General features: G+C 43.0%; 1 protein-coding gene across 1 annotated transcript in view; it reads left to right on the forward strand.

Annotated features, from left to right (window-relative positions):
• The window catches only part of TTN (titin), a 364,996-nt gene that overhangs the window by 318,514 nt on the left and 20,497 nt on the right, over window positions 1-25,985 (forward strand). Inside the window, exons 269-294 of the mRNA XM_069616101.1 lie at window positions 712-1,008; window positions 1,204-1,791; window positions 1,884-2,186; window positions 3,091-3,387; window positions 4,130-4,417; window positions 4,513-4,812; window positions 5,624-5,926; window positions 6,758-7,063; window positions 7,605-9,371; window positions 11,001-11,294; window positions 12,363-12,650; window positions 13,086-13,385; window positions 13,469-15,535; window positions 15,631-15,933; window positions 17,015-17,320; window positions 17,404-17,694; window positions 18,449-18,748; window positions 18,839-19,144; window positions 19,244-19,549; window positions 20,376-20,657; window positions 21,440-22,033; window positions 22,133-22,420; window positions 22,534-22,833; window positions 23,640-23,942; window positions 24,997-25,299; window positions 25,398-25,982. Of these exons, the coding sequence (XP_069472202.1) occupies window positions 712-1,008; window positions 1,204-1,791; window positions 1,884-2,186; window positions 3,091-3,387; window positions 4,130-4,417; window positions 4,513-4,812; window positions 5,624-5,926; window positions 6,758-7,063; window positions 7,605-9,371; window positions 11,001-11,294; window positions 12,363-12,650; window positions 13,086-13,385; window positions 13,469-15,535; window positions 15,631-15,933; window positions 17,015-17,320; window positions 17,404-17,694; window positions 18,449-18,748; window positions 18,839-19,144; window positions 19,244-19,549; window positions 20,376-20,657; window positions 21,440-22,033; window positions 22,133-22,420; window positions 22,534-22,833; window positions 23,640-23,942; window positions 24,997-25,299; window positions 25,398-25,982 (11,865 nt within the window). The remainder of the gene's footprint in view (window positions 1-711; window positions 1,009-1,203; window positions 1,792-1,883; window positions 2,187-3,090; window positions 3,388-4,129; window positions 4,418-4,512; window positions 4,813-5,623; window positions 5,927-6,757; window positions 7,064-7,604; window positions 9,372-11,000; window positions 11,295-12,362; window positions 12,651-13,085; window positions 13,386-13,468; window positions 15,536-15,630; window positions 15,934-17,014; window positions 17,321-17,403; window positions 17,695-18,448; window positions 18,749-18,838; window positions 19,145-19,243; window positions 19,550-20,375; window positions 20,658-21,439; window positions 22,034-22,132; window positions 22,421-22,533; window positions 22,834-23,639; window positions 23,943-24,996; window positions 25,300-25,397; window positions 25,983-25,985) is intronic.

Genomic DNA, 25,985 nt, shown 5'->3' on the forward strand with positions numbered 1-25,985 from the left:
GTCATTACGACCTGGGCGCAAAGGGATACCGGGGACCGGTAATGACACTGGTGCCAGTAATCCCTTTGCGCCCTATTCCGAGGTCCCTTAGCAGGTCCCTCCCTTAATGCCTGGTTTTACCAGGCGTTAAGGATGGGACCCGCAAAGGGATACTGGGGTCAATAACGGTACCGCAATTTACGGTACCGTTATTGACACCTTCCCATTGATGGGGGCTCAAATGGGAATGGGGAATGGCTTTTCAAATGGGGACTTACCAGTCCTGCCAAGGTCGGACTGGACCGGTAAGTCCCGATACCACGCTAATAGCGCCATGACTAGCACCAACCTCGGAATGAGGGCCAGTATGTTTTTAAAAACATAAAAAACGACCAAAGATGCGGCAATGATGATACCTTCACTAAGCTCAAGCATTTTATTTTTGCATTAGAAATGCGTAAGCATCATCCTTGTAAAATCACTTGTTGGACTGTTGCTGTAGGAAAACACTCTGCATGTTCAATCTTGCTTATGCAGTGGTCCCCCTAGAAAAGCATGTGCCCATGTATATACTGCATAACTTGCATGTTTCCCTTCCTATTCGCCAATATAATGTTTACACATGAATACAATGTAAGTGGCGATTCTGTAGTTTAAAAAGAAATGTACAGGTGTTTTTCGATGAATGAAAGTAATGATCATGCAATTTCCAATTGTACTTTTTTTCCCCAGAAAAACCAAGCCCACCCGAAAAGCTTGGAGTCACTAATGTCACCAAAGACAGTGCATCTTTGACATGGCTGAAACCAGAACATGATGGCGGAAGCAGAATTGTCAGTTATCGTATTGAAGCGCTGGAGAAAGGACAACAGAACTGGGTGAAATGTGCAGATGTTAAGACAACTCATCATATTGTGCGTGGTCTTAAGGAGAATATGGACTACTTCTTCCGTGTGTTCGCTCAGAATCAAGCTGGACTGAGTGAACCCAAAGAACTGCTGCTGCCTGTAACAATTAAAGAACAACTAGGTATGTTAAATATTCTCATTTTATACTCTTAATATATTGTTTAGTTTAGGCATTACATAGAGTGAAAGCATGGCCATGCTCCTACAGAGCACTTAGAGAGAATATAAAATGCACAAGAATAGTACAAATACAGACAACAAACTTAATCACAAAAGTACAATCACTTACACATTGTCTTCCAATTTTGTTTTTTAGAAGCACCTGAGATTGATATGAGGAATTTCCCAAATAGCATTCTCTATGTAAGAGCAGGATCAAATCTAAAAGTTGACATTCCAATTTCTGGTAAACCTTTGCCCAAGATCGCATTATCCAAGGAAGGTATTCCAGTGAAATCAACTCTCAGATTCAACACAGAAACCACTGCAGAGAGCATCATTGTGAACCTGAAAGAAAGCGTTGCTCCAGATGCTGGAACCTATGAAATAACTGCTTCTAACTCCAGTGGAACAACTAAAGCCCTCATCAAAATTGTAGTATTAGATAGGCCAGGTCCACCAGTCGGCCCTGTCGTCATTAGTGACATTACAGAAGAGAGTATAATTCTCACCTGGGAGCCACCAGGTTATGACGGCGGAAGTCAAGTTACCAACTACATTGTTCTCAAGAGAGAAACCAGTACAGCAGCCTGGTCAGAGGTATCAGCCACTGTTGCGAGAAGTACAATCAAAGTCATGAAACTAACCAAAGGAGAAGAGTACCAGTTCCGCATCAAGGCTGAAAATCGCTTTGGTATCAGTGATCATATTGATTCCCAGTCTGTAACAATCAAGCTTCCATACAGTAAGTCAGCAATGCTCCAGAATGCTTCAGAGTTCACAATGTTTATAAACTCATTGCTCAATACCTAATTTATGTTTTTTTCTTCCATTTAGCAATACCTGGACCACCGTCAACACCATGGGTCAACTTGGTTACTCGTGAAAGCATTTCCGTTGGCTGGCATGAACCCGTAACTAATGGAGGCAATAACGTAGTCGGATATCATTTAGAAATGAAGGATAGAAACAGCATTTTGTGGCAAAAGGTTAACAAAACCCTCATCCGAACAACTCATTTCAAAGTGACCAATATCAGTGCTGGGCTTATCTATGAATTCAGAGTCTATGCAGAAAATGCTGCTGGCATCGGGAAGGCCAGTCATATCTCGGATCAGGTTCTTGCCATTGATGCCTGCGGTACGTACCCAGTGTTACAATTGTGTCTTCCTCACCTAATATTGACTTCATTGACAATCTCTGGAGCATAACGGGGCTAATGAAAAGATGTTAATTCACATGTGTAGTAAATGCGTTTAATTCTCAACCGCTCCTTTTAAAATTGAAACAGTGCTAATGAAACAGGCGGGATGGTAGCTTAGCAGAGTTCAATGAAGACTGGCTTCATGGAGGATAAATAATAAAACACATGCTATAAAAGCGGAGGTGGGTGATTGCCAGTCCAACAAAGCATATTTCTACGAAATAATGCTTGAATGTATAGACGGATGGGATTTATAAAGCCCGACCCTAACTGGTAATCACTTGAGTGCTATTGACACGCAGAGGGGGTTATAGGTAGGGTGCTGGGGTAACCTAGGTTGCCGGCTGGGTAAGAGGGGTATGATGGGGGCCCTGGAGGTAGAGCATATAAGTACTGTTGAGCGCAGAAATCCCTGCATTGGCGAGATTGTAGCTGTTCTTTGTAAGACGTTTAAGCAAATGCAATTGAACAATGCTGCAGTGTTCAGCAGAGTGTTCAGTAGAGTGTTCAGTAGAGTGTTACTTACAGCAAGAAAGCGGCATCTTCCTTTACCAAATATACCATTTACACTGAGTATGTTCAGGATGGTAATGGGATTGCCTAAATATAAATGCATTACATACAGTCTGTTCTGCATTTAAAAACCACATATTGGTGGTGTTGGGTCCCAGTGCTGGTCTAGGTAATCTCACTCACAAAGTTTGAACTTCTTTGTTTTAAGGAAATCAGATGTGTCTGCTGCTAATAAACCGCTGGTGGGAAAAAAACGATGGAAGCGTTTTCATTATTAAACTACCCGCAATGTATTCTCGTTAAATGACTGGGCTTGCTTTTTCACAGAACCACCAAGGAATGTCCGTGTCACTGACATTACAAAGAATTCGGTCAACCTCTCGTGGCAGAATCCAGCATATGACGGAGGAAGCAAGATCACTGGGTACATTGTGGAGAAACGTGACCTTCCTACTGGAAGATGGACAAAGGCCAGCTTCACCAACGTCATTGAAACTCAATTCAGTGTCTCAGGCTTGACTCAAAGTTCTCAATATGAATTCAGAGTATTTGCCAAGAATGCTGTTGGTTCTACTAGCAATCCATCCGATGTTCTTGGGCCGATCACATGCCTTGACACCTATGGTAACTATTTTTCACTGTAAAATAAAATGACTTCTAACGATATTGGCACTTTAAATGCATTTTGACATGTTATACAATTATAGTGTGTGCTGTTAAATCTGTATTAGGAGAAACATTACGAATTTCAATCCCCCCAAATGACTCGTTTGAGCACCCCTGCATTTTACATAATTTGTAATTACAGTAGAAGCTTTGTTGCCGGGCACCCTATTAATCAGTGTACTCTATTAACCAGCATCCCCCATTACTGGTAACACTTCTAGTGTGGTTACAGAAACCCTACATAACAACGATTTGAAGCTGAATAATGTAAAGTTCCAGGTAACAAAGTGACAGTAAAACTGAAGAAAATGCCAGGAAGTTTTGTTATCCAGCAAATTTGCTGTGGTTTTCAGCTCGCCTCCATCCAGATGTCTGACATTGGGCAATCTGGCATTTTTGATTACTTGGCATCATTGGGTTCCGGTTAGCTCATCAAAAACGTATTTCAGAGTGGGGCTATTTCAACATCCCCATTGATAATTTCCCATTTATCATGATATGGCCACCTTACAATCATTTTGCTTTGAAATAAAATGTACCACTAATTACAGAATGGGCAATCGAGATAACGAAAATTAATTATTCCTCTACTGGGACTGTGTTTTGCATCTATAATATGTTATTCTGTTTTCCTCTGGGACATACGCAGTTCAAGATCTGAGATGTGCAAGTTTTAATTTTGTCATGTTTTTCTGTAAAGGTGCACCTGAAATTGACCTTCCACCAGAATATACAGATGTCGTGAAGTACAAAGCTGGCACAGCAGTCAAGCTTAAAGTGGGAATATCCGGCAAGCCTCTACCGACAATCGAATGGTCCAAAAATGGCAAGGAGATCGTAACAAGTGCTCAAATATCTATTGAAAACACCACCGAGTTTTCATCTGTACTCATCAAAGACGCAACTCGTACAAATAGCGGAAGCTATGAATTGAAATTGAAAAATGCTCTGGGCTCTGCATCGACAAGTATCAGGGTGCAATTACTGGGTGCGTTTTCTGTATTTTGTGTATAATTTAAGTATTACTCCTGCCACAGTGCAATCAAAAGCTCATGACCCATTGTTGTCTTTCCTTCTATACAGACAAACCAGGACCTCCAGGTGGACCTGTTCAATTCAAGACCGTCACTGCTGAAAAGATAACCCTCATGTGGGATCCCCCAGCAGATGATGGCGGGTCAAGCGTAACACACTACATTGTTGAAAAACGGGAAACAAGTCGTGTGATTTGGTCTTTGGTGTCTGAGAAACTGGAAGAGTGTCTTATCAGTGTTAGCAAACTCATTAAAGGAAATGAATATGTATTCCGTATTCGTGGAGTAAACAAGTACGGCATTGGTGATGCTTTGGAATCAGAACCTGTTGTTGCCAAAAATGCATTTGGTAAGGAAAACGCAGACATTCTCTAAAACATTGCTTTAAGCTGATAAAATATAATATATAGTCATGATGTTGCGGGGGGTACCGTGGAGGAGTTGGCTTGGGTCCCCAGTCATTGTGGGATCTTGGGTAATGAGTTAGTGGATCGGGCTGCATATGAGGCCACATTGAGGGGGGAGGTGGATGTGGAAGTCCCATTGAGTGTGGCTGAGGTACGGGTGATAGTGCGTGGCAAGATTAAAGATATGTGGCAGGATTGGTGGGATATGAGTTCGAAGGGGCCGCAGTTGTATGCAGTGTGCAGGGAGGTGTGTATTCGGGCATTTGAGGGGGGTGTGGTGTTGGCACGAAGGGAGGAAACTATTTCGCTTTAGGGTGGGTCATTCAGGGTTGGCAGGATGGAAGTGTACGATGGGTAGAGTTGCATCAGCGGCATGTGAGGCTTGTCGTTGTCCGGAGACGGTGTCTCATTATATGTTGGACTGTGTGAGGTTTCATGTGCAGACGGAATCGTTCAGAGCCAGGGTGAGTGTCATGGGGGTGGTTGTACAGAGGTTACCTGGTCTGTTCTGTTGGAAAAGAGGGGTTGAGGATAAACAGTGAAGGTTCCTGCTCCAGTTTGTGCAGGAGACTGGGAAGTGGCAAGAGATCTAGTGAGGATGTTTTGCTGATTGGTGCCTATTTTGGTGAACATCTAGATAGATGGAAATCGCCAGCTCCAGGTTTCTGGAGACATCCTAACAAGAAGAAGAAGAAGAAGATATTAGTCATGTTGCAATATGTCTGTAATATTGTCCTTCCGTTTAACTTACAGTTACGCCAGGCCCTCCAAGTGTTCCAGAAGTCACAATGATCACTAAGAGCACTATGACCGTAACTTGGGACAGGCCCACTGCAGATGGAGGCAGCGAAATAAGTGGCTATTTCCTGGAGAAGCGTGATAAAAAGAGTCTACGCTGGTTCAAGGTCATCAAGGAATCCATCCGGGACACCAGACAAAAAGTAACAGGGCTTACGGAAGGTGGTGAATATCATTTCCGGGTTAGTGCCATCAACGCCGCTGGACAAGGCCCATTCTCGGAAGCATCTGATTTCTACCAAGCTGCAGATCCCATTGGTAAGTGTGTGTGTGTGTGTCTGTGTGTGCATGTGTGTGTGTGTGAGACCACCATAAATGTGATAAGTTGTTGCATAACTAGTGACAAAAAAATGTATAGGCTAATATAATCCCCCAACTCTTGATCTCTGATCACACCGCATGTATCCCATTCCTTTTATCAATGTTGCTGCCCATTGTTGAACCGTGTTCAAGTCACTAATACCTTTTCGTGGATAAAATGTATACCAATACTCTAAATGTGGACAGAATACAGCATCCAAAGTGGCAAAATGGCTTCCCGCAGTGTACTTTCCATCCCCCTTATAACTCAGGAAAATACATGCATACTGAACTCGAGTTCAGCTTCCTTTCTTTTAGCACTCCCAAATCCCTTTTTGGTATGACCTTTGGTGCAATTGTCACTCACTGGCATCCCCATCCACTATACTACTCTACTAATTTCATTATCGGTAAAGCCTGAACTAGCAAAATGTACAATGGATACTTTACTTCAAAAATGCTTTAGATTTTAGATTCTCCGGGTAACTTACAGCATTCTTACACTATTCAAATGTGGGATATTAATGATGGCCCTCTGATTTATTGTCAATTAGTTTAAGTTTAGTTTAATTATTTATGTAGCGGCATAGCTAGCCCACGGGCATCCTGGGCGCTAACAAACATAACCAAAACAACACGAGCAATAAAATAAGTGAAACAAAAAAAACACACATAGATAAATACAAAAACAAATATTGATCGGCAAACCCCATTTGATCTATACAGTATTAAAATTACATTTCTGAATGTTCATGTGATGCTGTTTTAACATAAATCTTGTATTTGCAGATTTGCCAGGGCAACCACTTAAGCTTAAGATTGTGGACTCTACAAAGTCCTCCATCACTCTCAGCTGGACTAAGCCGGTCTATGATGGTGGAAGTGCCATTACGAGCTACATTGTGGAAACAAGAGAAGGAGAAGAAATTGAATGGACAGTGGTCAGCGCTAAGGGAGAAGTGAGAACTACGGAATACGTTGTGTCTTCTCTGAAGCCTGCGGTGAATTACTATTTCCGCGTGTCTGCTGTTAATTGTGCTGGCAAAGGAGAGCCTATTGAAATGACGGAACCTGCCCAAGCTAAAGATATACTTGGTAAGTGCATTGGCTTTCACCCAATGAAGCATTAGAGCCCACACCAGTAGGCCGTATTGTATGGTAGATGGTAGATGACTGCCGCCCAAGTTATGGGTTCCAAGCCGAACGTGAGGGCCTTTAAATAAGGCAACGGTCACCTAGCACACAATAAAGCTTGATGGTGAGGACATTAGGGCTTGTGGAGGGGAAAAGGGAAATCCTCACCTGGGGCTTCCTGCGATTCAGCATGTCCATGTCACCGTGACTAGTGCCTAGTGAGCGCGCATTACAAAGGGAATCTTGGAATACAGCTTTTACAGGAGGTTACATCCTCCATTCCAAGCTTGGTGCTTTCTAATTGGCTAGAGGGTTGGAAGCTGTGAGAAGAACAAAGCAAATAAGAAGCATGGAATGCTGGATTCTACTGTGGGTACAGCCTGGATTCCACACTTTCCGATTGTCTGTAGGGAAGAATACATGCTCTCATCATAGTCAAAATACTGTTTGTTTGGTTGCTTTGCTATAATGTATGGCTAATTATCACCTTTACTTTTTGCAGAGGAACCGGAGATTGACTTGGATGTTGCTCTGAGAACCTCATTTGTAGCAAAGGCAGGTGAAGATGTACAAATAATGATTCCATTCAAAGGCAGGCCAACACCAAGTGTCACCTGGAGAAAGGCAGAGAAGAACATAGGCACTGACGCAAGATACGACATTCAGAACACAGAATCCTCCACAGTGCTGAATATTTCAAAGGTTACCCGCGAAGACACAGGCAAATATGTCCTCACAATCGAGAATGGAGTTGGGGAACCCAAATCTTCATTTGTTAACGTGAAGGTGCTCGACACACCAGCAGCATGCCAGAAACTGCATGTCAAGCATGTTTCTCGAGGCAACGTCACACTTGTATGGGAACCCCCACTCATTAACGGCGGTGCAGAAGTCACTAATTACATAATTGAAAAGAGAGATGCCACTAAGAGATCTTGGTCGGGTGTCACAACTAAATGTTCTCACACAACATTTAAGATCACTAACTTGTCAGAGAAGACTTCTTTCTTCTTCCGGGTTATCGCAGAAAATGAAAACGGATTGGGCGAGCCTTGTGACACAGCAGAGGCCATCAAGCCATCTGAAGTACCAGGACCTGTGAAGGATCTTGCAATGAAAGACTCCACCAAAACATCTGTTAGTCTACAGTGGAACAAACCCGACTACGATGGTGGCAGCTCTATTACAGAGTATATCATCGAAAGCAAGCTGAAAGAAGAACAGGAATGGTCACAGGTGGGCAGCAGCAAAGCATGCGAGTTTGAAGTTACAAAGCTCAAGGAACTGTCTGTGGTAGACTTCAGAGTGTTCGCCAAGAACGAGAAAGGGTTGAGCGATGCTGTCAATGTTGGACCTATCACAGTGAAAGATTATGTAATAACACCTGATGCAGATCTTTCTGATATACCTGGAGGTCAAATTCCTGTGCGCATCGGCCACAATGTACATGTTGACATACCATACAAAGGTAAACCAAGACCAACTGTGTCATGGCTCAAAGACAATTTACCTCTTAAAGAAAGTGAACAAGTCCGCTACAAAAAAGCTGAGACCAAAGTTAGCTTAGGTATCAAAAACGTCAAGAAAGAAAATGGTGGCAAATACACCTTGGTACTTGACAATGGAGTCGCTAGGAAAACGTTTGCATTTACAGTCATAACCCTTGGCCCACCATCAAAGCCAAAAGGACCAGTGCGATTTGATGAAATCAAAGCTGACAGTATCATTATTTCCTGGGACGCTCCTGAAGATGATGGAGGAGGAGAAATTACTTGCTACAGCATTGAGAAGCGTGAAACTTCCCAAACCGCATGGAAGATGGTGTGCTCAAGCGTTGCTAGGATGACATTTAAGATACCGAACCTTGTGAAAGGACTGGAGTATCAATTTAGAGTGCGGGCTGAAAACAGATTCGGAGTGAGCCAGCCGCTCAATTCAGTAGATGTTATTGCAAAACACCAATTTAGACCACCTGGACCACCTGGTAAACCAGTTGTGTACAATGTAACCAGCGATGGAATGTCAATATCATGGGATGCTCCGATTTATGATGGAGGATCAGAAATAACTGGTTTCCACGTTGAAAAGAAAGAACGAAACAGCATATTGTGGCAGAGAGTTAACACAACACCAGTCTCAAACAGGGAATACCGAATTACTGGACTTATTGAGGGTCTGGATTACCAGTTCCGTGTACTATCTGAAAACAGTGCTGGCCTCAGCCCAGTCAGTGAACCAAGCAAATTCACCCTGGCAGTGTCTCCAGTTGGTAAGTAAAGTTTTTTTTTCTTCACATTACAGAAAGTTATGTTATGATACTAAAAAACTAAAACGTGGACATGAAAAACTAATTGCTATGAGGTGAACTAAAATAGCATTTTATAAACGCCAGGTGTTGATGCAAAGGTTTTTGTTCTAGTTTAGGGATGAATTTCTGTCAAAGGAGGACCATAACCCACATTTCTAAAATTCAACTCAAACTCCAAATATTAAGTTAACACTGCACGGATGTACATATGGTTCACCCAAAATACACTAGGCATGGGTTTGTTGAGCCCCCGAATATGGCAATCCAGTCGGAGTTTTCGGGATATCCACCATGCATATGTTGGAGTGCAACTATTTTCTCTGGCAAGCTTTGCATACGTTCTTTCTCCGTCTGAAAACCTGAAATACGATTGGGATGAGCTGTGTGATAAAGGCTAGCCCAATAATAGAATCTTTAACATCCAAAGGAGCTTGACGTATTGGCGCACAAGTGCTAGCCAGATAGCTGAGCACTCATTTTCCCCCAAACAAGCAGCCTTCATTTGAAATAGTTACGGGATTTGCCAAGTTTAATGCACAGTAAATCGTATTTCTTTTGCCAAACACTGATGCAAAATGAAGTTGAGTTTTCAAATAAAAACCCTCTAGCCTTCAGTACTTGGGGCTCTTTTAATTATTAGAGTTTCGCCAAATGAATGGGAACATCTTACAGCCCTATAACAGATAAGCTAAAGTCAAACATCCCCATGGTAATCACCAAATCCTGGGCGACAGTTAAGCAGAATTTCTCCAGCCACTTCATCTGCATCATATCGGAAGAACACCCACTGTGATTATAATGTACCAGTCCCACTCCTTTGTTGGGAACGTCTACTCTATCAATGCAGGAATAAGTGTACAGGTTTAGAATCAATAGCATATATGTACATTGTTGGCAAGTTATTACTGGCGCTCTATTTTACGCCTGGTGGTGCTACTTCGCCCCTACACATTCCTGCAGATACACTATGAATATCTGCTATTAATTAATGGATGACTAACTGCGATGGCCACAAAGGCGTTGGCAAGCTGATGTTGAATTATAGCCGAATGAAGCATTGGAGCCCAGACCAGGGGGCACTATTGTGTGGAAGGTGGCCCCTGCCCAAGTTTGTGGTTCCGAGCCAAAGGCGAGGGCCTCTAACGAGGGCAAAGGTCACCCAGCACACAAAAGAGCACAAGGGCAAGGGCACAAAAACTATTCGAGTAGAAACGGAAGCCTCGCCTGGAGCTTCCAATGACATAGCTTGCCATGTCTCCTTGGCCAGCGCCCACTCTATACACATCACAAAGGGAAGCTTGGACTGCACACTTTACAGGGGGGTGAAGCCTCCATTCCAAGCTCGTTGATTGGTCGGAGATCAGGAAGTCATAGAAGCATAGAATGCAGACCTCTATTGTGCCTAGAGACTAGATGCCACACTTGTTGGTTGTTTAATGTTGCATTATACCTGTTCAGAACGTGTGAGGTCAGGATCAGAAAACTTTAGACGGGGAGAGGTGGCAATCAATTGCAATAATCACTGCGACATAATTCTATGTAAAGTTGCATATAGACCAACACTCACCTGTGCTGCCTGTCTCATTTTAGATCCTCCTGGTACACCTGATTACATTGATGTGACAAGAGAAACGGTTACGCTAACATGGGCACCGCCAGGACGTGACGGAGGCAGCAAGATTGTCGCCTACAGTATTGAGAAGCGTCAAGGAAAGGACCGCTGGCTCAGGTGCAATTTCACTGATGTCAGTGAATGTCAGTACACTGTCACAGGACTGAGCCCAGGTGATCGGTTTGAGTTCAGAATCATTGCAAGGAACGCTGTCGGCACGGTCAGCCCACCTTCGCAGTCTTCGGGATACATCATGACCCGGGATGAGAGCAGTAAGTAACCATTGCTTATTTTGCCTTGCTCAATCCAAACACGATGCATATATGTCAAACAGCCATTTAGTATTTATTCATGACCCAGCAACTTTAGTAACATCCGCGGAAACGATAGAACATAAAGGTGTTTAAAATGTACAATAATGTAATCCTTTCACCCCTTTTACATTTTCCTGGACGAAGCAATACACGATGTCTCTGCTAGAACCTCAATCAAAGTACACTGCATCCCGAATTCTTTACACACTGTTTCTTTCTCTCTCTCTCTCTTCCTCTTTTGCTTAATCCTCACCTGTCTCACTCTCTGGCATATTACTCGCCTCTCTCAAAAATATTTTTCCTTCCCTATTCACTATCCCTTTCTTGTTTGCTCACTATGTCCCCAACTCTGTCCCGATCTTTCTCCATCCCTCAGTTCCCCTTATTACCTTCGCTCTTTCTCCCCCTTTTCTCTCACACACATTACCCCCCCCTCTCTCGCCAAGACTCCTGTCTCAATCTCACACTTTCTCTGCCTGGCCCTCCATCGTCCCCTCTCTCTTTCCCTCAACCCCTTTTTCTCGCTTTCTCTCATTATCTCTTTGTGACTCACCACTCTCCACCTGTTTCACTCTGTGTGTGTGTATATACATATAATTACACCCTCAGACACAAGCACACACACACACACACACACACACACACATATAAAGCTCTCTCCATACCTTAATTTGTTAGTCTATCGCTATGTATAAAAAAACTCAAACACTATAAATTCCTCCTCTCTTTCACTATCACTTGAAAATAAAAGCATTTAAGGCAGGCATTGCATACACACCAGAAAGAAGAGAGCCGGCTAAGGACACAGAATGTGAACACTTTAAATGTTATACCTAGGATTGTTCAATGAATGGAAGGAATCTTGAACAGTGCATTGATTGTGCCACCATTCTTATTATTATACCACTGTTAAAATGAATTTCTCCGTTATCCAAAACAACGAAACCTTTAAATTCACTGTATCTTGATTTAGTAGCGTACAGTGGCATATCCGCATCTACATGTCGTATTTTATATTTCCTTTAGTTGCACCATCCATTGAATTTGGAGCTGAACACTTTGACGGCCTTACTGTCAAGTCTGGCGACAAGATCCAATTGAAAGCCCTGATTAAGGGCCGCCCGGTACCTCAAGTGACTTGGTTCAAGGATGGAAAGGAGATCGACAAGCTGCTTAATATTGAAATCACTGGCGCTATCGGATTCAGCACTCTGTTCGTGAGGGATTCCACCAGAGAGCATCGTGGTGTGTACACCGTAGAAGCCAAGAACGCATCGGGCACCAAGAAGGAGAACATCACACTGAGAGTGCAAGGTACATTGATCGACCTGTTGCCTATTATATTCTGGGGCTTCAGAGTGTGCACGCCCCTCTGATAAGCCACCAGTGTTAAGGGTTGCGGGCAAGAGATTGTGCATGAGGCCATAGAAATCTGAAAGAAAGAGGAGGAGTTATTCAAAATTTGTAGCAACCAATCAGCTATTATAGCAGCCACTCAGTGGCTAGTTACGGCGGTAGCCTCAGTAATCTACCAAATAGATATGATTGTATGTTAGTATGTTTCTATATACACCACGCCAAATCACTGCTGTAGTAATCATACAATTTGATCTCGGTTTGAGAAGGGATGTGAGGGAGTTCCAAATGAGGGGCAATTTGATTAGTTCCTTTTATGGTGTTTCTGAGTGAACCAAACAATTGTGTTTCAATGCGAGGAGTCATGCTGTGTACTGTTCCTTTCAATTACAGACACCCCAGGCCAAATCACTGGACCCATTCGATACACGAACATCACCGGCGAGAAGCTCACACTATGGTGGGATGGGCCGGCTAATGATGGCTGTGCGGCTATCAGTCATTACGTGATTGAAAAGCGGGAGACCAGCAGGATTTCCTGGGCACTTGTTGAGGATAACTGTGAAGCAAATTCGTTCACAGTGACAAAACTGATAGCTGGAAATGAGTACCAGTTCCGCATCTCTGCAGTCAACAAGTTTGGTGTCGGACGGCCGCTGGATTCTGAGCCAGTGATTGCACAAATACAATACAGTAGGTTTTGGTTTTCTACCTTCATTTCATAGCACATACTTTGTATCCGGCAGATGATTTCACACATGTGTTTTAATTTTCAGCTGTTCCAGATGCTCCTGGCACTCCAGACGCTACCCATGTAACTGGCGACAGCATTACCGTCACCTGGACACGACCAAAATCTGACGGTAAAAGTGAAATCAAACATTATATCCTGGAAAGAAGAGAAAAGAAGAGCATTCGCTGGGTGAAGGTATCCAGCAAGCGTCCAATCACTGAGACAAGATTTAGGGTCACTGGACTTACTGAAGGCAATGAGTATGAATTCCATGTCATGGCGGAAAATGAAGCAGGAGTCGGACCGGCAAGTGACACATCAAGGCTGATTAAATGCAAAGAGCCAGTAAATGCACCAAGTGCGCCCAGTGTGGTTAAGGTAACTGACACAACAAAGACATCAGTGTCCTTGGAATGGACCAAGCCAGTGTTTGACGGAGGCATGCCAATCATTGGTTACGTCATCGAAATGTCGAAGGCAGACTTAGGAGAATGGCACAAGGTTAACGCAGAAGTGTGTGTTGCCACGAAATACACTGTAACCGAATTGGAGGCAGGTGAAGATTATAAATTTAGAGTTAGTGCTGTGAATGGAGTAGGCAAAGGAGAAAGCTCTGAAGTGCCCGCAACAGTTCAAACATCCGACAGGCTATCATCACCTGAAATTGATATCGATGCTAACTTCAAGCAAACGCATATAGTCAGAGCCGGTGCAACTATTCGCCTATTTATTGCTTACAAGGGAAGACCTACTCCTGTAGCTACTTGGTCCAAGGCAGACTCTGACCTTAGCCTGCGTGCTGATATCCAAATCACGGACTCGTTCAGCACGCTGGTTGTGGAAAACTGCAACCGATATGATGCTGGCAAATACACCCTGACCGTAGAAAATAACAGTGGTAGCAAATCTATCACATTCACTGTTAAAGTACAGGACACACCAGGCCCACCCGGTCCTCTTACATTCAGGGATGTTACTAGAGGCTCTGTTACATTGCTATGGGATGCCCCTGCCAATGATGGAGGGGCTCGTATTCATCACTATGTTGTGGAGAAGCGAGAAGCAAGCCGTCGTAGCTGGCAAGCAGTCAGTGAAAAATGCAGCCGACAGATATTCAAGGTCCCAGATCTTGCAGAAGGTGTTCCATACTTCTTCCGTGTATCTGCGCAAAATGAATATGGCGTAGGTGAGCCATACGAAACACCAGATCCAATTGTTGCCACAGAAGAGCCTGCTCCGCCTAAAAGATTGGACATTGTTGATACAAGCAAGTCATCTGCAACATTGGCTTGGCTTAAACCTGAACATGATGGAGGCAGTCGCATCACTGGTTATCTCCTTGAGATGAAACAAAAGGGTTCTGACCGCTGGATTGAGGCTGGTGTAACCAAACTCCTTACCTACACAGTTGAAAATCTTACCGAAAACACTGAATATGAATTCCGCATTAAAGCCAGGAATGACGCTGGCTTTAGTGAGGCAAGAGAAGCGTTCTCTTCAGTCATCATTAAGGAACCACAGATTGAACCTACAGCAGACTTAAGCGGCATAACAAGGCAACTGATCACATGCAAAGCTGGAAGCAAGTTCACAATCGATGTGCCAATCAGTGGCCGTCCAGTTCCGAAGGTTTCTTGGAAACTAGAAGAAATGAGACTGAAGGAAACTGATAGAGTAAGCATCAAGACAACAAAGGAGAGAACCACATTGCATGTCAAAGAGAGCATGAGAGGAGACTCTGGCAAATATTATTTGACCCTGGAAAATACTGCTGGTGTGAAGACATTTACTGTCACAGTAAATGTGATTGGAAGACCAGGCCCTGTCACAGGCCCTGTTGAAATCTCTTCTGTTTCTGCTGAATCGTGTGTCTTAACTTGGAGTGAACCAGAAGACAACGGCGGCACGGACATTACCAACTACATTGTAGAGAAGCGGGAATCCGGCACAACATCTTGGCAGCTTGTTAATTCCAGTGTAAAGCGAACTCAGATTAAGGTTACTCACCTCACTAAATATATGGAGTACACATTCCGAGTTAGTTCAGAAAACAGATTCGGTGTCAGCAAACCTCTTGAGTCTGCACCTGTGGTAGCAGAGCATCCATTTGGTAAGAAAGTTATTATATAGTTCTCTAAAATCAGTTCTTGTAATTATGCCATTTGTACAATGTTTCCTTTACTTTCATTTTTGTTGTTAATATAGTGCCACCAAGTCCACCTACAAAACCAGATGTCTACTTTGTGTCTGCGAATGCCATGACTATTCGTTGGGAAGAACCATATCATGATGGCGGCAGCAAAGTTAACGGGTACTGGATTGAAAAGAAGGAGCGCAATACCATTCTCTGGGTAAAGGACAACAAAGTGCCATGCTACGACTGTAACTACAGGGTCACAGGATTGGTGGAAGGCTTGGAATATCAATACAGAGTATACGCCCTCAACGCAGCCGGCATAAGCAAAGCCAGTGAAGCTTCCAGGCCTGTCATGGCTCAAAATCCAGTTGGTGAGTGCAGCCTGTCAGCTATCAGTGCATTATGATTCGCTTCATGTATATCTTTTGTTCTATTAACCAGTCATTATACTGAGCCTACCACCACCGTATTGGTCTTAGGATGCCTGACCTTGTTCAAGAGGTGGCAAATTGTGCACTTGTTAGGGTCTCATCAGACATAAGTCTGTAGATAGGAAAGAAGAGGGCTGTCGGGTGAGGTTAGGAGAAAAAGGAATTAGATCATGGACGGGACAATTGTTTGTGGGAAAAAACTTGGGAAGAGGGAAAGGAAAGTGGTTGTGTTACTATGGATGTTCCTTTAACTGTAATTAGTTCTCAGTGAGCATTAAATCTCCATAATGTAAAGCTCGGTTTAAAGGAGGGCATTACTGTGAAGGCAATTCCGAGACCAGACGTTGCTAGGTCTTTAGATGTGGGTGGTGGGTGGTTCTGTGATAGACTTGAGATGAGCTCACGTGGGCTCTAGTAGCGATATATATGTTCAAAATGAAAGGGAAGTCTCTATCCAGTTTGAGGTAGTTTGTGGTTTTTTTTAAGTAGCCAAAATAAAATACTCTAAAATCCAACATACACAAATATTTGTGTCAGTCCATTGAAGAAATAGTAACACAATATGTGTCCTCTAGGTTCATTAATATTCTGAAAAAAGATTTCAACTGGCCATTACGAAATTTCATAATGTTTTTGTATGTTAAAGCTTTTCAACGCATAGCAATATATTCATCCACATTTGCTGATATACATGATTTGTATCTTAGTTTACACAAACTGTGCGATAGCTGCCCTGAATAAACATGCAATTGTGTCCCCCAACATTGCTAATAGGAGGTTCCACATTGAATAGGCTCCCATAATAAGAGTTTTTTGGCTATGCATAGTAAGATCAGCTGGCTCAGAGTCCCACTCAGATAGGGCCTACTCAGGGATATCGAACACCAGGCATTGAAGGTGAAATGAAGGCGACATGACTGCCTATCATTCCACAATTCACTGCATATTTTGCAAATACGTGACATATGTGGGACAGCTTGTGAAAAAAGCGTTGTTTTCACCTCCCTTTCCTTTCTTCTAGATCCACCTGGCAGGCCAGAAGTTACAGATGTGTCAAGGTCCTCCGTATCCTTGAGGTGGTCCGCACCAGTGAACGACGGTGGCAGCAAAGTCGTGGGATACATTATCGATCGTAAGCCATACAATGAATTTGGAGATGGTCGCTGGCTGAAGTGTAACTACACCACAGTTTCAGAGAACTTCTTCACCGTGACTGCCCTCAGTGAAGGAGAAGCTTATGAATTCCGTGTACTGGCTAAGAATGCAGCCGGTGTGATTAGCAGCCCATCGGAATCAACGGGTGCCGTCACTTGCAAAGACGAGTACTGTGAGTCTTCTTTAAATTAATTATGTTGCATTTTTCTTTGTTTTCCAAACTGTATTTTCATTACATTGCCCTCCTCTTTACAGCACCACCAAAAGCTGAGCTTGACAGCAAATTACAAGGAGATGTTGTAACCGTTAGAGCCGGATCCGATCTGGTTCTCGACGCCTCAATTGGTGGAAAGCCAGAACCTAAGGTATTCTGGTCCAAAGGAGACAAAGAACTGGAACTGTGTGAAAAGATCTCGCTACAGTACACCAGCAAACGTGCCCTTGCCATTGTCAAGTTCTGCGACAGGAGCGACACTGGAAAGTACACCTTAACTGTGAAAAACGCCAGTGGAACCAAGGCAGTATCTGTCCTTGTTAAAGTACTTGGTATGTGTTTATATTCTATGCTCGCGTAACATGCATGACGTGATTTTTCAAATTCCCCTTCCTCTTTTCAACAAATGTGAGTTTGCTGTTATTTTGGTATTTGGAGTTCAAGACTAGGAAACACATTTTTGAGAGGTATCCCGCTTCTGGAAAACTTGCAAATCTGCCTTTACAAAATAAAAAATAAAAGTATATAACTTATTTGAGTATAATACTAAAGCTCCGTTTAAACAGAAATCACAGCAGCCAGAGAACAGTAAAGTATGTGTGCTAGTAGGCAGATATCTACCTCAGATTTACAATGGGGCTGTATGACAAGGGGCGGCAAACCGAGATTACAGGCTGAAGTAAAACAATGTACAAATGTTTGACGAATAGCAATAATATCCCACATTGAGCATCGATTCCAGCTCATCCTTCGGTGTGAATAGGTTTTATGCAGTGACTGACTTGTTCATGATACGAAAAATACAGCAACTATGCGCTGGCTCAAATACCTAACCTATTCAAGCATCCGGCCCGGCACTAGGGTTTTAACACAGCAAAATAAATGTCTACGTCCCCCCGCAGTTATAAAGAAATCATCCATAAAATAAGCTGTATCCTTTTAAAATAAATGAAAGACAACAACGATTTTGTTGGATGAAGCTGTGACCATTATAAAGTTCTAAAATACAACTATTGGCTTATTTCGTTATGCTCACAAACTTGGAAACACACACATGACCTGATGCATTTGTGTTTTTTTTCCCAGATTCACCTGGGCCATGTGAAGGAAAACTTACCATCAGTAGAGTAACAGAAGAGAAATGTACTCTGTCCTGGAACCCTCCTCAGGAAGATGGAGGAGCAGAAATTTCACACTACATTGTGGAGAGACGTGAAACTAGCAGGCTCAACTGGGCCTTTGTCGAGACTGAATGCCAGACATTATCCTGTGTGGTCACAAGACTTATTAAAAATAACGAATACATCTTCCGCGTGAGAGCAGTGAACAAGTACGGTCCTGGTGTAGCTCTGGAATCGGAAGCAGTCATAGCCAGGAACTCCTTCAGTAAGTACTCTTTTCTTTTCAACAATAACGCATGAATGTGCATGCTCTGATCACAAGACACCTGCTAAAATGACCTTTGTATTTCTACAGCTATTCCATCCCAGCCCGGCGAACCAGAAATTGCTGCAGTGGGCAAAGAGCATGTCGTCTTACAGTGGCTCAAACCGGAAACTGACGGCGGCAGCGAAATTAGCACTTACCTAGTGGACAAACGCGAAAAGAAGAGTGTGCGCTGGACAAGAGTCAACAAGGACTACACAATTTATGACACCCGATTCAAAGTTACCGGGCTAATGGAAGGAAGTGAATACCAATTCCGAGTTAGTGCGGTAAATGCAGCTGGTAACAGTGAACCTAGCGATACCTCCCAATATGTCCTCTGCAAAGAGCCAACATGTAAGTCTGATATGGCCTTCTAGTGTTGTTGTCACTTATTGTTGCATCATTGTTAATTGTACAGCTACCTCACTGACATCTTGATGTTCTTATATTCAGACACCCCCGGACCACCTTCCGCTCCTAGAGTTGTGGATACTACCAAACACAGCATCAGTCTTGCATGGACAAAGCCAATGTATGATGGCGGAGCTGACATTGCAGGCTATGTTCTTGAAATGCAAGAGGAAGGAACCGAACAGTGGTATAAGCCGCACACCACAGCTACTCTAAGAAACACCGAGTTCACTGTGACTGGGCTTAAAACAAATCAGAAGTACTGCTTCAGAGTTGCTGCTGTGAACGTCAGCGGCACCAGTGACTGGAGCGAATCATCCGCCATCATTGAACCAGTGGAGAGAATAGGTAAGCAAAACCAGAATCCAACAATGATTATAACGTATCCGCGGGGTGCACCCTTTCCTCTTTAAACTGCGCCTGCGCCCTGACAGAAAACATGTTACAATTATTTTTCCTTTGGAGCATCACCAAATGCATGTGCTCCGAACCCCCAAGGTGAAGGCTTCCATTTTATGACACCGCTGTGTGCCTGAAGGCTGCATTGCCCGCGTGGCAGTAATGCATTATAATAGGCTTTTTAAATTTTGGGACAGGGTGCAGGCACTGTTTAAAGGTACATATAATGAAGCTGCATGCTTGGGCCTTGGATTAAAAATCATCAAACAGTATTGGATAATTATAGGATTATGATCTTGTATAAATAATGGCACTCTGCTCGCTGAATGAGTACCTCGGTTCATTTGAAGTTTGGGACGCACAGGGTTTAAAAACAGGTGCACACGTCTTTCAGCAGTAAACATCACATCCATGTGAACCTATCCCCTCTTGGAATCGATAATAGGCAGGCAGATAGATAGAATGATCTATGATTGATAGATAGGAAGTCATACATAGATAATGACAGATAGATTTGGAAAGAGAACGAGCGATACCACAAAGTTTGAGCCAACATAACTCTTTTCATAAAAACTAATTAGTAACATAACGCTTCTTCCTGAATTGTTAGTTTCCTATCTGGCAGGCCTGACATTTCAACATGTAGAACGGGTCATTAAAGATGTCCATTCTTAAATGGATCAAGTGGATGTTTTGCAATCACACGATATGTTTCAATTGCATAAATATAGATGTGCATCCTTGCTAATATTGTCATTGCTCTTTTTAATTGTAGAAATACCAGACCTTGAGCTTTCAGATGATCTGAAGAAGACTGTCACACTAAGAGCCGGCAGCTCCTTGCGCCTTATGGTGTCTTTCACCGGAAGACCAGCTCCAATAATCACATGGAGCAAGAAGGGCGTTGACCTCGCAAGTCGCGGCTTCATCGACACGACAGACAGCTACACGCTGCTCATAATTGAGAAGGTTAACCGATATGATGCCGGGAAGTACACCATCGAGGCAGAAAATCAATCTGGCAAGAAATCCGCAACAGTCCAAGTCAAAGTATTTGGTATGTGCAATTCTTAATGTTTGGCTACATGTGTATGTTTTAGTAACATGGTCTTGGCAGAAAAATCATGCAGTGTACTTCTACACCATTGGGGTTTTTTGGCAGTCAGAAAAGTAAGAGGAGGGCAAATTGCCTCTGAATCCCTCAGCGATCATGCCTGGGTCATGCTTAGAATAGCAACATTCGTTTCCACTAATGTTAAGAAATATGCTGTGAGGGGACCTTGGCGAAGTAAGCAGCCTCCAAATGAAAAACGGGAATAAAAGTATTGATGGGCTGATAAACGTCTTGTTGATTAACACTGTGGTTAGACACATGTTATTAGACACAAAGCAGACGCCCTTATGCTAACGTTCTTTTCTCAGATAACTTTGGTTAATTTTGGAAATATTGAATTGACAGGTAACTCTTTATACACTGTAGAGTTAGGGCCCAGAAAAATTAATAGTGTGTGCGAGTATCAGTAAATAAAACCTAAAGTTTGGTAGTAGCAGATGGATTTGCAATAACACTGACTAGAGTGATTGGATTAGCAGATCAAATCAATAGAATTCAAGATGGCCACCATGTTGTCCGTCCAGATCTTGGCCCATCAACAGAAATGTGTGGGTAGGGTAATACAGCCGAAAGAGGATGCAATCATGAAGAGCTAGGGTAAGGGGATTGTCAATAGATCGAGGCTTACCCAGCACCTCGTGTCATGGGTGAGATTTCTAATGTCAGTAATAACTACTGTAGGCATGAAAAAATATGGGAATGAATGTGTGCTTCTTGAATTTCAGATACTCCTGGCCCATCTGCTGCGGTGAAAGTTAAGGAGGTGTTCAGAGATTCAGTTACAATTACCTGGGACATCCCTACTATTGATGGTGGTGCTCCAGTGAACAACTACATCATTGAGCGACGTGAGGCAACTATGAGAGCATTCAAAACAGTCACGACTAAGTGCAGCAAGACACTTTACCGAGTGTCTGGGCTCACAGAGGGCACTATGTACTATTTCAGAGTTCTCCCTGAAAACATGTATGGAATCGGTGAACCGTGTGAAACATCAGATGCGGTTTTGGTGTCTGAGGTGCCCATGGTACCACAGAAATTAGATGTGGTTGATACTACTAAAACAACCGTCTCTCTTGCATGGGATAAACCTCTACATGATGGCGGCAGCAGACTAACTGGCTACGTCATTGAGGCCTGCAAAGCTGGCACAGAGAGATGGATGAAGGTGTCTATTGTAAAGCCCACAGTTTTGGAATACACTATCATCTCCCTGAATGAAGGTGAACAGTACTTGTTCAGGGTCAGAGCACAGAATGAGAAGGGGGTGTCAGAACCACGAGAGATTGTCACAGCTGTTACCGTACAGGAACAAAAAGGTATGTACAATTGTTGCAAGACAGCTCAGACAAGATAAAACTTTTAAAAAACCTGCATGGAAATGTATTTGATTCATTGTTCATATTTTCTTTACACAGTGTTGCCCAAGATTGATTTAGCTGGAATACCGCAAAAGACTATTCATGTACCAGCTGGCAGACCTATAGAGCTGGCTATTCCAATTATCGGTCGTCCACCTCCAACTGTTTCTTGGTACTTTGCTGGTTCTAAGTTGAGAGAAGTTGAACGCGTAAAGATTGAAACTACAAATAAGGTTGCCAAATTGATGGTGCGTGAGACAACAATTCATGATACTGGAGAATACACTCTTGAGCTTAAGAATACATCGGGAACAGCAACTGAGGGAATACAAGTCATCATCCTAGGTAAATTTGGTTAGCAGTAAAATGTCGACGGTGTTGTGTCCATCTGCACGTTTGCTCCATTCATTGTCACAGCATGATTACTGAAGAGCATGTATTTTTCTATTTTGAAACAGACAAGCCAGGGCCTCCTACTGGACCAATCAGAATTGATGAAATTGAGGCCACTACTGCCACCATCTCCTGGGATCCACCAGAGATGGATGGTGGGGCTACAATCAGCGGCTACGTGGTGGAGCAACGAGATGCTCACCGTCCTGGCTGGCTTCCGGTGTCTGAATCAGTAACGAGGACCACATTTAAATTCAGCCGATTAATTGAAGGCAATGAATATGTGTTCCGTGTAGCAGCTACCAATCGCTTTGGATTTGGATCGTATTTGCAATCGGACATTGTAGAATGCAAGAGCAGCATAAGTAAGTGTTTTCCATCTTTATTTTTATATTCTAAAAGGTCCTGGATGCTGTAAATTCACAAATGATTTCTCTGTTATAACATTTTTAGATGGCTTTAGATGCATATATATCTTCAGCACTATTGGACTTGGAAGATATCCCCCCCCATCTTCCCTCTCCCTATTAAAAATCTACCACTTCTTGTACAAAGGCAACTTATCATGAATTACAGGTCTAAGCTCACAATTTCCCAACTCTTCACCTTAGACCATGGACTTACCTCTATTAAATGAATCACATAAAGTATGTGCATGTTCTTCCTCTCTGTCTCCTTTCCTTCTCCTTATCAACATTTACTCTTGGTGAGTGCCTTCGTATTGTTTCTGAGAGAGACTCCCCTTTAGTCTCAGCAATGACTATAACATTTGCCATTTCTGCCAGCAGGTGGCATGTGACACTATACATACCCCTCTCACATAACAAAGCATAGCACAACACAACGAGTATGTGTAATACTTCATATGGATGGATACAAGGCTAAGACACCAAAATATGTAGGAGACCACATTATAGTACTGGTGTGACGTGGCACCCACTGGCATGAATGCAGGTATCTGGAGTCTGAATCGAAACCTGCATATTTTAATCAGCTGCTTTATTATTTTTTATTCGCCAATACATTATTCTCTACTGTATTCACCTGCTTGTTTTGGTGTTAAAATGTGTTAATTGTGCCTTTTTTCTATGACTTTTATGGGTGAATACGTTTTATTCTTTGCTCATTTTCCTGAACTATTTCCAACCAATGACATAATTATTTGTTGCAGGTATTCCTGGGCCTCCAGACACTCCACAAGTGTTTGATGTTTCGCGTGATGGCATCACCCTTTCTTGGTTCCCACCAGAAGAAGATGGTGGCTCACAAATTGTTGGGTATATTGTGGAACGCAAGGAAGTAAGAGCAGAACGATGGGTCCGTGCAAACAAAGTGCCAGTGACTATGACACGCTACCGCTCCACTGGACTTATTGAAGGCCTGGAGTACGAACACCGTGTTACAGCAATAAACGGAAGAGGTGTTGGCAAACCAAGCCGTCCATCTAAACCTACAGTTGCTATGGATCCAATTGGTAAATATGCCTGAATAGCTGCACACATCTTTTCTTGTGATTAAAAATGCCGAAGATCATTTTAGATGTTTTGACTAATACATGTTAACATTTAGACAGTTGGAAAAATGCATCTCTTTCATATTATATTTTAAGCAAAGATCCAGGCAAGATACAACACAAATCATGTTCCCTTAAGAAAACTAAGAAAGGCATGCTGTTCCATTTCTGAATCATAACATTAGATAATTAATCTAAGGGACGCTTTGAGAAATTGTGTGTCAAGTCATGAGCTCCCCCTGGAGTAAGGTGGACTGGTGGTGCTATAAGTGGGTCATTTCTCCCCCAGGCCAACTTGGGTACCCACTAAGGAGAGTTGGGATCAGCTAGACTGTCACGCCCCTCATGAAGGACACATACTATGGCTTTGCTATTTAAGGGGTATTCTGCTAATGCATCAACCTGTAGGCTGAAATGGTGCCCATTAGACCGTCCCTTTCAGCCTCCAGGGATAGCATCAGAGTACAGCTTTCCGGGTTCCAACTTGAAGGCCATGTTGAAAATGAGATTACTTCTTCATACGACCTTAAAGCCAACATTAGCCCCAAATTGCCAGCACCTGGTGCAGATAGACCCCTGCCGACATCAAAATGCATGCAAAGTGCATATGAGAAGGAAGTATCTTAATATGGTGGTCTACTAACCACAACGATACGGAATCCTTCATTTAAGTGCAATGATAGTTGTAGCACGTAAAAGAGGGTGAAAAATAACCCACTCACTCGTCCCACAGTATGACCCATTTCTGGGAATCCCCTGTTAATAGAGGTATTACATTCACTTGTGTGTGCGCCCCACACTTCAGCATACGTGAAACCTTAAATGGTGATAGTGACTTATCCTGAACCCACCTAAGGAACGTTAGTTTGTGTAAAACAGTCACAAAGATGTGCCCTATTTTACATTTGCAAAGTGGCAGTTTTTAACATGTGTGATGTTCCCGTTTAACTGTAACAAAATAAAAGCCTAACACTTCAACAGTATTTTTAATAGTTCCCTTGATTGTGTATTTTAGCTCCGCCAGAAAAGCCACAGAACCCCAGAGTCACTGACACAACACGAACATCTGTTTCCCTTGCCTGGAGTCCACCAGAAGAGGAAGGTGGATCTAAAGTTACTGGTTACTTGATTGAAATGCAGAAGGTTGATCAGTATGAATGGACCAAATGTAATACCACTCCCACCAAGATCTGTGAATATACCCTGACCCATCTTCCACAAGGAGCTGAATACCGATTCCGAGTGCTGGCATGCAATGCTGGAGGGCCCGGCGAGCCTGCCGACGTACCGGGAACAGTGAAAGTAACTGAGATGCTTGGTAAGAAATTGAGCACTTCATTAATTGCAGGTCATTAACCAAAAAAGTATAATTGGCTTCAAATTAACGTTGCAAAAAAATACTGTTTTTGTTTTCAGAATATCCAGATTACGAACTTGATGCAAAATACCAAGAGGGCTTAGTTGTGAGACAAGGTGGGGTCATCAAGATTACACTGCCAATCAAGGGCAAGCCCATCCCAATTTGTAAATGGACTAAAGAAGGCCATGACGTCAGCAAGAGAGCTATGATTGCTACATCGGAAACAGACACTGAACTTGTCATCAAAGAAGCAATTAGAGAAGATTCTGGCACATATGATCTTATGCTTGAAAACAAATGCGGCAAGAAGGCTGTGTATATCAAGGTGAAAGTAATCGGAGGACCTGACACTCCAGAAGGACCACTAGAGTATGATGACATCCAAGCTCGATCTGTCAGAGTAAGCTGGAGAGCTCCAGCAGATGACGGTGGCTCTGACATTCTTGGCTACATTGTTGAAAGGAGAGAAGTACCAAAGACTGCTTGGTACACTGTGGATTCTAGAGTCAAGGCAACGTCCTTGGTTGTCAAGGGTCTTAAAGAAAATGTGGAGTACCACTTCCGTGTATCTGCTGAAAACCAGTTTGGTATCAGTCGGTCTCTTAAATCGGAAGAGGCAGTTATGCCCAAGACACCTCTGAGTA

This window comes from Ambystoma mexicanum, chromosome 9 (genome assembly GCF_040938575.1).
Source record: "Ambystoma mexicanum isolate Mex_15411 chromosome 9, UKY_AmexF1_1, whole genome shotgun sequence".
NCBI lineage: Eukaryota > Metazoa > Chordata > Amphibia > Caudata > Ambystomatidae > Ambystoma > Ambystoma mexicanum.